Source organism: Sander lucioperca, chromosome 15 (genome assembly GCF_008315115.2).
Source record: "Sander lucioperca isolate FBNREF2018 chromosome 15, SLUC_FBN_1.2, whole genome shotgun sequence".
Lineage (NCBI taxonomy): Eukaryota > Metazoa > Chordata > Actinopteri > Perciformes > Percidae > Sander > Sander lucioperca.
The window spans coordinates 24,029,075-24,041,040 of NC_050187.1; the positions used below are offsets into that span (position 1 = coordinate 24,029,075).

At 40.1% G+C, this 11,966-nt stretch overlaps 1 protein-coding gene across 2 annotated transcripts; it reads left to right on the top strand.

Moving 5' to 3' along the window:
- The first annotated feature begins 2,809 nt into the window (after positions 1–2,809).
- LOC116055836 (monocarboxylate transporter 9) lies at positions 2,810–11,496 on the top strand. Of its 2 annotated transcripts, XM_031307879.2 has the most exons (7): positions 2,810–3,133; positions 3,489–3,634; positions 3,778–4,035; positions 5,237–5,380; positions 7,867–7,962; positions 8,728–9,606; positions 9,912–11,496. In XM_031307879.2, the coding sequence occupies exons 3-7, from the start codon at positions 3,837–3,839 to the stop codon at positions 10,094–10,096; spliced, it is 1,503 nt and encodes a 500-aa protein (XP_031163739.1). In that variant the 5' UTR covers positions 2,810–3,133; positions 3,489–3,634; positions 3,778–3,836; the 3' UTR covers positions 10,097–11,496. The 2 variants fall into 2 exon arrangements, with proteins under 2 accessions (XP_031163739.1, XP_031163748.1); XM_031307888.2 differs by lacking the exon at positions 3,489–3,634.
- Positions 11,497–11,966: the final 470 nt, after the last annotated feature.

The following is an 11,966-nucleotide window of genomic DNA, read 5'->3' on the forward strand; positions in this document are numbered from 1 at the left end:
CTAGTAATCTATTTAACAAGGGTAAACATGTTATGGTGTTGATCCTTACTACCATTGTGATATATTGGTTTAATTGTCACATAAATTGCATGATATTCTATCACATAGACCATTGGCTTTCAAGTTATTACATCTGGTTATACATAGTACTGATTTATAAAACAGAGCCAATAAAAGATGGTATCATCTGCATATAACTGGAGAACACAGTTTTGAGCTATAGTATCAAAAACATAAAAAGGATTCACAAAGACTGGAGCACCCTTGCTTTTTATCAAACAAATTAACAATGTCACTCACAACAGCAGTTGCAGCAGTTATACTTAGGATGAGGTCTAAATCCTGACAGCTGTGGCTGGATGACTTTATTGTGTTGTAAATCTCTTTTTAAAGAGAGAATGAATGAAAAACAAACAACCATATGAACACTAAGACCTGTTAAGCATTAAAGTAAAAGGAAAAAGAAAGAAATACATACATAGACAATGGAAGACTTAGAATTATACTGGAATGTGTTTCTGAGCGACATTTACGCAAAGTCAGAAATTTGTGACGTAAATAATCAATCTTGTCCAACAATATTAGGATCACTACGACAAAGATGGGAGTGGATCCAAATGATTTTCTCCAGCAGACTTTATACTTTATACTATATCTCAGTCTTGAGTTGTTGAATTGATAGTGTAGATTAGTTAATAGATGACATTATGAGATGAAACAATCAGGTTATGGAAAGCTTCAACCATATCACCTTTATTAATCTCAGTGTGGATATTTTAATGACGTCTAGACTTCGGTGTCATTACCACTGCAACTTGAAAAGAATGGTAGATAATCAAATTTACTTTACAGTATCATGATTAACTAAACCATTTTTCCGGGTCAGAATATCAGAAACACCTCTTAATATAATGCAGTCCAGTACAACACCATCACTATCACCTCAGCGCTAAACATAATTGAATTAACACCTCTATGAGTCTGTCTAAAAACAGAACATTATAGGCATCATTAAAGTAAATCTTATGGCAGAATAGTTGTACTAGATATTAGGTACTAGGTTTTACAGGTGCACCCAATACAGTGGCCACTGAGTTCATATAATTTGTCAATAACTGTATTAAATAACTTATGCAAGCAAGTGAAATTCAGCACCAACATTTATTGTGTTACTAGTGTATCATAGCCACTCAGTAGTCGACTCTCCACCCTCCTTCAGATTCCTACACGCTGTACTCCACATGCACTATTTCTGGTTGAAACTGGTCTAGGGCAACCTGTCAATGCAATACCAGTGTAGAGTACAGTTCACTGTGCCTCCCTTGTTCTTTTTTCACATAATTTTTCAGGCAGAAGGGGATTATGGAGCCTAAATCTTTTCTGTAAAACCTTACTGGCAGCAGAACTCAGCTATGGGAAACCGCATCAAAGTTTCTGAAGAATTTTAGGTGCATTCAGTGTGAAAGCCAGTTTGACCAACTGTCTTCATTCCTCCCTGTTCCTACTCTTCTCCCCGTCCTTTGATCTTTCATGTCTCTTCTTTGCGTTCTTCTTTCCTGTCACTTTTCTCCACTTCTCGCCTCAGCTCTTTTTCTTCTGACTTGGTTGCACTGTGTCTGACCTGAGGTTATGAGAATGGGTGCAATTATATGATATAACTTTATGATGCTGCTGCAGTGTGACCATAATCAACGCTTCTCTCTGCTCTCACACCACAGTATGAATGCATGAAATTACCAAAACCAAAGCAGGGAAGAATATTTGTCAGTAACTGACTTTGGGCCTGGGTTTATTTAAAGTTTGTGTGTGTTTCTCTGGGTAGAAAGGGTTGTTTTTAAGTTGCAGCCAAATAAACTCCACGTTATGTAGATCTTATTCTATGTGGAACAATATAAATTCAAGCTATTCTGTCAGGGTTTAGGCCTATGTAATTCATATGTGTTTCCTTGGCAACATCTATTTTATTTTTACCAATCTGTGTTAATGTATGCCTGCTCTTTATACGTGACTGAAATATTCCTATAATAGTTATGCATGAACTGTCTGTATTACTAAACACCTAATCATATCCTATAGTCCTCTATCTCCACTCCTGTAGGATTTAATTTAGGTTATTTTTAACTCTTGGTAGCTGCATAGTAGACTGTCTACATGTTGCTTAATATTCGTGTACCACTGTTACATTCTTTAAGGTTTAATCAACCTCTTGTTATTTTTTTAGTGACGGGAAGGCTGGTCAAGATTTGATTTAAGAGTTGTGTGCACGTATTGCTTTAATAAGGGCTCACCAGGGAAAGGACTCCAGGCAGTGCGCCCTGCTGGTGCAGTGTGGTCACTGTGGTGTTATTACCATCCATCCATCAACCGGTTCAAACTGGACCGATGGCAACAATGTTCCTGGAAAGAATTAATAGATACACCCGACCCCCCTTGTCAGCACCCGACCCCCCTTGTCAGCACATGAGCCCCCAACTTTCAGCTAGACCAGGCAAAAGTATATTTAGATGAGTTGATTCATTTTTATGTATTCATTTCCTGTTTATGTATGATGTATCTACATATTATTTTAATTACTTTGTGAGGTGGTAGGTGCTTTATACAAAGAACCTGATTTGGCCCGGAAACCTATCAGGTAAACAGTTTGTGTTTGTGCGTGGGCGCTCCTTAATAAGTTTTCATTAACTTGAAACTTTCAGATGTAGCCTAGAGAAAACAAGAAGTATGTAGTACGACCTATAACGCCACATCTAACATTTCTGAGAGGGAAGGCTCTCTGTGCTGATCTGTCTGTCTGCGGTGCGCTTCAGGCGCGCAAGAGGAAGCGCTCCTCCTGTAGCTGCGTTCAAGCTGCTGCTGGACCAGCAAGAACAGCTTTGAACCGGTTTTGTATCCGGCTACAAAGCAGCATGAAACTGATGCACAATGCGCATTGTTGAAGCAGAGTGCTCTCTTGACACGCGGTCATCATATACTCCAGCTCACCAGCATCCGTGTGCGATACTTTTATTATGTATGTCATTTGTAGTGATTTTGTAAGAAGGGATTTTAGTAAGGAAACCACCCTACATGGGAAGTTCCCGTAGAGCGCGCAGCTGCTCTGCAGGGTCCTGCTGCTGTTTTTGTAGATGCTGAGGTGAGTGCCGCATGTGTTTTAAATACAATAACAAACACAACGTGGTTATTGTTTTTGATGAATAGAGAAGATGTCATTTAGTGATGTTCTTCAAGATGTAATTGTTTTTTTAATTTCAATGAAAAAGTAGCATATTTGATATCTCAACATACTGTAAGTCTGCTTTAAAAGCAAACACATTGGGAATGTGAGGAGCCCCTAAAGAAGCCTCATTGTAAACAAGGGGAGGTAATGCTGCGGCAGTGATGTATATGTTTAAAAGGCTCAGAGCTGAATCATGGAGGAGGAGGCAAGTTAAAAGTGCAGGAGGTGGGCACAAAGCAGTGCTCTTTACTTTACTTTCTCCTCCTCTAAGGTGTGGTTATAGAAACAGAAACAAAAGGGGCAGTTGCCTATGGGTAAGTTGCAGCCAGTCAGTCTGTGTCCAGGAGCTCACACAGGTCACCTGCATGTTTGCCCAGGCTAAGTGCTGCAGCAGCCTTCACTACATCAAGGCTTTACGTAAGTGTTTATTTTAGAAGCTATTGTAAGTCCAGTTTAAAAATACTGTCATATAACTTACATGCGCTCCGCTGATCCATTTTTAAAAAATTATTTTGCAGTCAAACTTACAACTGTAATGTTTGCCGTTATGTCATCCCCAGGAACCCCTTCTTTGTCAAAGCTGTAGCCGATCCCAGAGGGAAGCAGTGACATCAGCACCATGGCTCCATCTACTGAAGTGCTGGATGGAGGCTGGGGATGGGCAATTGTTGTGGCCTCTTTTATGGCCCAGCTCCTGGCCTATGGATCGCCCCAGTCGGTGGGTGTCCTGTACCCTGAATGGCTGCATGCCTTCCAGGAGGGCAAGAGCATGACAGCCTGGGTGGGCTCCCTTGTGGCTGGAGTGGGACTAATAGCGAGTGAGTAGCACGCTATAAGAATGTAATAATCCTTGACATGGGTCCACATGGGGATTAAAGAGGCAAACTAAATGGAAGTTGAATTAGATCAGCGAGGGTGCTGATACTGCTGTCAAGTTTTGGAGTCATGTTAGAGTGTCCTGTTAGAAAGATAGCGAAAAATATGTATAATCGTTCACCACTTTTCCTTCAGTTTTTAGCATCTGATAATTGTATGCTGAGCAGTAAATATATATATGGTATGCCATTATGGGCAATATATCTGCTGACGTGTGATTTAGCACTAAAAACACTCACCTTTACACCTATCTTCCCACCACTTCCAATCCACATGACATGTAAAGCGGCAATACAACCTATCACCAAGGAATATAATTACTGTAGCTACAGGTGTTAAAGAGTTATCCTTACTGTAATGTTTCAACAGGATGGAGTGAAAAGGCAATGCTGTGACAAAGATGGGCACTTTGTGGCTCCCCTGAGCAGAGTTGCTGTTATTGATTTTCGAGGAGAGCAAAACAAGTGCAAGTCATCCATGCTATGAATGTAGGAGGGTCATTTAGCCCTTAATCCGACCATAAAGGGAGGTAAAGAAAGACGAATTGAGGGACAGATAGAGAGAGAAACAGTGACTAGAGAAGAGCAAGGTTATGTATATGAACATACTTGATACATAAAGGAAAAGAGAAATAGAAAAGAGTCTAATACATGTGAATCTATGATAATAGCTGGCTATGAACAAACCTACCTTTCAGCAATGTCTGGAAATGATTACAAAGGCATGCTCTGTTTTGAGCAAACAGGATCAGTGATAGATAGTGGTCTTGGCTGACATTTGCGTCTGAGGCAGAACTCACCCGCCAGCCTGGTTTCTTGGTGTCGTCTTTCTCAGGGGTGAGGGAGAAATCATGACTAGACAGATCTGGCCTTGTGTCCTATCTGTCAGGCAGCTGCAGCACTGCAGTTTCTGCTGCTCTTCCACTGGTTAGAGGGGAAGGAAACAGTAAATGTCACCTGATGAGTTACTCAAGCAGCCCTGATTTAGTTATCCAGAATACAACATGTTAAGCAGCATTATATTGTCACTAACCTTTGTTCCCTGAATATTTGTGTTCCTCTGTACATTTACCCTCTTTGTATCTCTTCCACTCTCTGTCTCTTTTCTCTGCCCCTGTCTTTCTTTCTACCTCTTCTTCCTTAGGTCCTGTCTGCAGTGCCTGTGTGGACAACTTTGGGGCTCGTCCCGTGACCATTTTCAGTGGCGTAATGGTAGCGGGCGGCCTGATCCTTAGTGCCTTTGCTCCGAATGTGCAGTTCCTCATCTTTTCCTATGGGATCGTGGTTGGTAAGGAAACACTTGATGATAACCTTGGGGTCCATTGTGTGCTTTTATACAGTACTCTACTAGAGACAAAGTTAATGCTAACAGCCTGGAGAACTGTCAAACAGACAAGTAGGTAGAGGCTTGGGTCTTGTCAGTGTGAGGAAAAAAAAGTGTTTGATGTTGCTTTGATCATGGGAGTTAACTAAGCTTCTTATCCCTTTAACATATAAGAATCTTGTTAACGCATTGTATAATAATCCGAAAGAAGCAGGGGCACATGTCAACTACTGTATATCCTAAATTACCGGTTGAATGAATACCATTGCCATTGAAAGTATGTAGAATCACACTGAGACAAGATGCACCATTTGTTTGACAATCCTATTTGTATTTTTTAAGAGATGTTTACAGAAGAAAAAACATTACAGCTTAGCCTGATCCCCCTGTGACTCTTTATGGAGGATATATTTATTCATAATTCAAATTGAAAGTCCAAAGAGAAAACGATGCAAGATCAAATTAAAAATAGTATTATTTTACTACGCTACTAGGAAAAATCATGCCATAATTAAATGTGAAATGTAAAAGCTTAAATGGAAATACTTAAATTAAAATCTCAAATAGAAAAAAAGAAATACTTTTATTTTAGCCTTACCCCTTTATAATTTTCAATTTTCAATTTGAAGCTCAGCTGCGGCTCATCTAGAGATTTGGCATCATCGATGCTACAGCGCGTAGCGATGGGCCCCGGCCCCGGGCAAGGTAAGGAGACAGGCGCTGTAGCAGCTTCTCCAGCAGGCTGAACCGGCTTCCGCTCTTCCCTTGCCCGGGGCCGGGGCACATCGCTACGCACTGTAGCGGCTTCTCCAGTAGGCTGAACCGGCTTCCTCCCTCCCTTCCCCGCCCGGGCCACATCGCTACCTGGATGTGTGATGGCTAGATGAAAAAAAGGCTACGCGCTGTAGTGGCGATGATGCCAAATCTCTAGATGAGCCGCAGCTGAGCCTCGCATGATTGAACCGCGCTTATAGTTAGATAAAGTTGTGGGGAAATGAGTGGTGAAATAGCAGACGAAAATTGTAAAAGGTTTCCTGTTGTTGCCTGCTGCTACTACGGCAAACTCCCGATCTAGATTCTAGAATTTATTGCTTTTTTCGTCTGCTATTTCACCACTAAATTCATTTCTGAGACTGTTTTATGTGAGACATTAACTGTGTACAGTTTGAATATGGGCAGTTTTACAAAAAATTGATGGCCAATTGCACATTTGCTCCAATATGTTGTCGGACTTGGAAGCTCCAGTCTTAGGTGACAGCCAGCTGGTGGTGGCCGGGATCGCTTGCTTACTGGTCGGCCAGTAATGCTCAGAGACACCGCTGTCAGCTGGAAGTCGTTTCAGACCCTCCCACCAGCCGTTGGGCCACGCCACCTCATTTAAATTGACACCTGTCACTTCTAAACGAAAAGCTTAATGTTAAATCGAAGTCTAAAAGGTGAATCTTAAAATGTCAATGTCAAATGTAAAACGTAAAATTCAAAAGATAAAATGTCAAATTGAAAATTGAAAATTATAAAGGGGAAAGGCTAAAATAAAATAATTTCTTTTTTCTATTAAATGAAAAGCTTAATGTTAAATCGAAATGTAAAAGGTGAATCTTAAAATGTCAATGTCAAATCTAAAATGTAAAATTCAAAAGATAAAATGTCAAATTGAAAATTATAAAAGGCAAAGTAAAAATAAAAATAAAATAAAATAAAATAATTTCTTTTTTCTATTTGAGATTTTAATTTAAGTATTTCCATTTAAGCTTTTACATTTCACATTTAATTATGGCATGATTTTTCCTAGTAGTGTAGTAAAATAATACTATTTTTAATTTGATCTTGCTTAGTTTTCTCTTTGGGCTTTCAATTTGAATTATGAATAAATATATCCTCCATAAAAAACACCACCTGTTATCGCACAATAATTGACAGCTCAGACGTGCTTAATCCTGGTGAACCCCTCACAGTCAGCACTGCCTTTCGCACAGGCATCGCTGGAGAGGGGAGGCCATGCATATTTGAAAACAGTTATTTATTTTTAGAGATGCCCTTAGATGATGTCTGTGGCTGTACATCCACATGCAGCTTGTTTACTGCTCGTCATATTCTTCTTTTATGTCTTGGTATTTGTATTGCACAAGAAACCCTATGCACATTGCACAGTGCCCTCGAATGGATTTATGTACATTGTAAATACATCTTTGTAATGATTTCCTGAGTTTATACACTGAAATACACAGACCACAATGCTGTTCTGCAAAGTAGTAGACTAATATGTTTACATATTTTTAAGATATAATTTGAAAGAATTATAAGTCGCCTTTTTATTTTAAGTAACATATTTTCCTGATACATAAAGTGCAATTGATGTGCCATTGTTTTTAGAAATGAAAAACTTTTGCCCCTTTCACCTGAGCTAATGGAAATTCTTCTTTCTGTCCTTGTCCTCTCTCCTACCATAGGCCTGGGTTGTGGTCTGGTCTACGCAGCCACGTTGACTATCACCTGTCAATATTTTGACAAAAGACGCGGCCTTGCCCTAGGGATTGTCACCACAGGTACTGCCGCCCCACCCTCTGCCCTGTGCTCACTGGGTGCACACCAGTTCTCCATGCTCACTTCTTTCATGTATGAGCTGCTGGGAGCCTTGGGATGCTGAGGTAAACATCAAGTGTAGCACAGGCAGGGTGGTATCTTAGGTAACTAGTGACTAGATCTGGTTTGGCTAAGAATCAAAACATCAATGGTAATGGTTTGGGAAGGTTGACAGTTGTACTTTGAAGCTATATTAGACAGAATCGCCTTTAATGAGGAGGGTTATTTACAGCACCTAAAGTTTATCTTTAAAGTTTAAATCCGTCCCTTATTAATTCAGAACAACTGAGCTATCTCACATTCTAAATATTAAAGAGTAATTTAACATCTAATGAAAATCTTGTTCTTGCTGTCCTCCAATGGTTTAAGCTTGCTGCAGTGATGTTGAAGTGTACTCCAGGGTGTGTCAGTACACTGTCACATCACTGTTGGGTGTGGTTACAGGTGCAACAGAGCCCACTTCTGACCACACCCATCAGCGATGCTAGCTGTGGTCAGAGGTGAAACAGACTTGAAACTTTCAACCAGAGAGGGCAGTGCAATGGTGATATTCCTCCTGGTGTTAAGTTACTCATTAAAATTATTAAAGCCACTATGTAGAATTTCAGCATTTCTGGCTCTGGCGCCCCCTAGTATCAGAAAACATGGATACAACCTTTAATTTGTATTGATTGCTCCGTCACTTTCTTACACAAACACTGAATTCCTGTCTTTCTCTGCTCACCCAGGCACAAGTGTTGGAGCGTTCATCTATGCCTCCGCTCAGAACGAGCTGATCGTGTTGTATGGCCTGGATGGCTGCCTGCTAATCATCGGAGCTGTAGCACTAAACCTCATGGCCTGTGCAGGCTTCATGAGGCCCCTTAACATGCCAGGTTACTACCTCAAACAGAAGGCTGCCCTGGAACGCAACACAGAGGAGCAGCTTTTTGAGAAGCCCCCGATGGATGACCTGAAAATCTCAGCAGGTTCCACCTCAACCAATACAGAGAAAACTCTGACGGTGAAGGAGTTGCTCATCACTGTTGATGCCAAAGACTTGGCCGTTCAAACAGAGAAGAAGAAAGGAAGCTTCCTGACTGGGTTGGCTATCATGAAAGTCATCAAGAAGAAGCAGCAGGCTTACTTCAAGTACATGCACTCTATGTATGAGATCCTGCAGGACCAAGCCATGGTGGCCTTCTGTATCGCTGTCTTCCTGTTCAGCCTGGGGGCGTTCCCTCCTGTGCTCTTTATAGAGGATGTGGCGCAGACTCAAGGACTCATTGAAGAAGTAAGTGTCATTCCTCTGGTATCAATAGGGGCCATCGCCACTTGCGTGGGTAAACTAGTGCTGGGTATGCTGGTGGACATCAAGTGGATTAACGGCATCTATCTGTATGCCTTCACCATGTTTGCTGGAGGTGTGGCCCTGCTCTTTATCCCTATTACTAAGACTTATATGGGACTGCAGATTTTGTCTGTCATCCTGGGTTTCTGCTCTGGAAACTGGTCAATCACCTCATACATTACCACTAAGATTGTCGGCTTGGACAGACTGACACAAGCCCACGGCATCCTCATGTTCTTCGGGGGATTTGGGATCATGCTTGGACCCCCTGTTGTAGGTAGGAGGGCTTGTCTTTATCTAAATTTGTAAGCATTGCTACACATGCAATTATTGGTTAGAAAGAAGAGGTACATTGCTATTTTTATTTGGTGCACTGATAAACCCTGTTGTAAGGCCATGTTTTCAGAGACATTTCAAAAATCAAAATGTTAAATCAGGCAGGCAGGCAGGCAGGCAGAGCAAGGAAAAGGGCATGTCAACTTCAATAAGCAACCGTCTTGTCATTATTTAGCTGACTGCTGTATCTGCCAGGAATTTCTGCTGTCTCTGCTCACAATGTCTGTTTTTCTCATGACTTTCCAGGGTGTTTCTTTGACTGGACACAGTCCTATGACTTGGCATTCTACTTTAGTGGGGGCTGTGTGGAGCTGGGAGCATTCATTCTCTTTCTGCTCACCCTTCCCTGCTGGAACAAGAAGCACCCCGAGAACGACAGACCAGACGTCCATTACACCAGCAACTGTGACAAAGTTGCCTCTGTAGCCTGAATATAAGCACCTTTCATAAAGACTCAAATTTTACCCGTACTGCGCAGCAACTGTCCGCTTATAAACTATACCTGAAACCAGCTCTGGGAGGTATTTTCTGTTTTTTTGACTTTACAGGAGTTATCTCCTTATTTCTGCTGCCAGGTTCTAATATACCAAAATACTTGCCCAAGGTTTTGAAATACAGGCCTTCCTTTTGTACTTTGCCTGCATTTCTCAGGTTCAAATGACATACTGCAGATCTTTTTAAAGGTCTGACTTTGATGCCTGTGTTGATTTTTTTATTATTGCCTCATTTTACGAGGTCAACTGAACACTATTGTTCAACTCCCAAATTCTACATTGTGTCTATGTAAACATTGGTTTTCACTTTACTGTAGCTCTGAAAAAAGACATGGTGCCGTTTACAATACCTGGGAGAAAAACATTGTCTCCTAGGAATCTTACTAAACGGAGAATACAGGGATTGGAATGAGGGAGGGAGCGCTTTTTGATAATCGTAATTTTAGCAACACATATTTTTTGTATTTTGGTTTTAATATATATCTTAATTACACCACTATGTATATCTCCAAAGCATCAATGATAGTTAATGCCTGTCAACACATAATGCCTGTTGGAACAATACAAAAGCCTTGCTTTATAGATAATTTTTGAGTTCCACATACCTCCTGTTTCTAGATCAGACAGAGACTTTTTGAATATGTTATGCTGGTTAAAAAACAAATAAAAACACTGAAGAGATCCTACTGCATTTACAACCTTAATAGCACGTTGATTCTCCTGGCATGATTACCATGACGTCAGCTGGCATCGATTTTGACCAGGCTGGTCCTTTTCCATAATTGTTGTGTGTGGTATATGTTTAAGTGTACGCTGTGTGTGTACATGTCTGCACACGCATGTTTGCATATGTGCACAGGATTGTGTGTGTGCATTGTTTGATAAACTTTTGTATTAGCACTAGTTTGTAAAATCCTATGTGCTAGTGACTTTTGTATGCACAAAGTCGGCCATCGAGCTGTAAAAAACTGTTTTTGTTGAAGCTGGAAGTTAATTATTGTGATCATAATTGTAATGAATACATTGCAATAGGCTTTTAGAATCACTTGAATTTTGTTGAATACACCACTACAAATGCATTTTTGATAGTTCCAGTTTCAGGCATAAGGGTAAATCTGGGACAATTGCTTTTGCTTTTTGTGTTTGTAGAGGGTATTTACAAGGTGCAGATTAGATACAATTAGTACTCACCTAGAAGAAACAGTATGTTTGGCTGTCACCTTTTAGCCATTCTTATTTTGTATGCCAGTATTACAATATTTATGTCTGTTATTGTTTTATTATATCATTTTATTTAATAAAAAAAAAGTGCCAATAAAAAATATCTGGATTAATGATAATGAGTGTCAAGGGTTGTGACATATTAATTATAATGGAGTTTAAACTACATTTTGAATCCCAAGTAAATGGTAAATATATTTATTTTATTAATTATTTATTAATTTATATATTTGTGAGCAGTAAACAGGCACACTGTTGGCAAAGCTCCCATGAGAACATGACAAACATCTCAGCCTGATCCTATTCTTTCCCACTTAAGCTCCTCTAACAGGAAAACTATCAAAATGGGGGAATCAGTTTCCATATTTTACAGATCAGACGAAGTCAGTCGACCTACGCTTTTGCATCTTGAGCCAGTCCATTCTCTTCTCTCTCTCTCTTTCTTTAAAATAAAAATATTTATTAAACATTGTGAACAGACAGACATTCAGCAAATCATGGACATTTTTATCCTACAATTAAAGTTTCTAGTGTGTAAAAAAATACATATCAATCAAATGATATAAAAGTAAATTAAATATAAAAC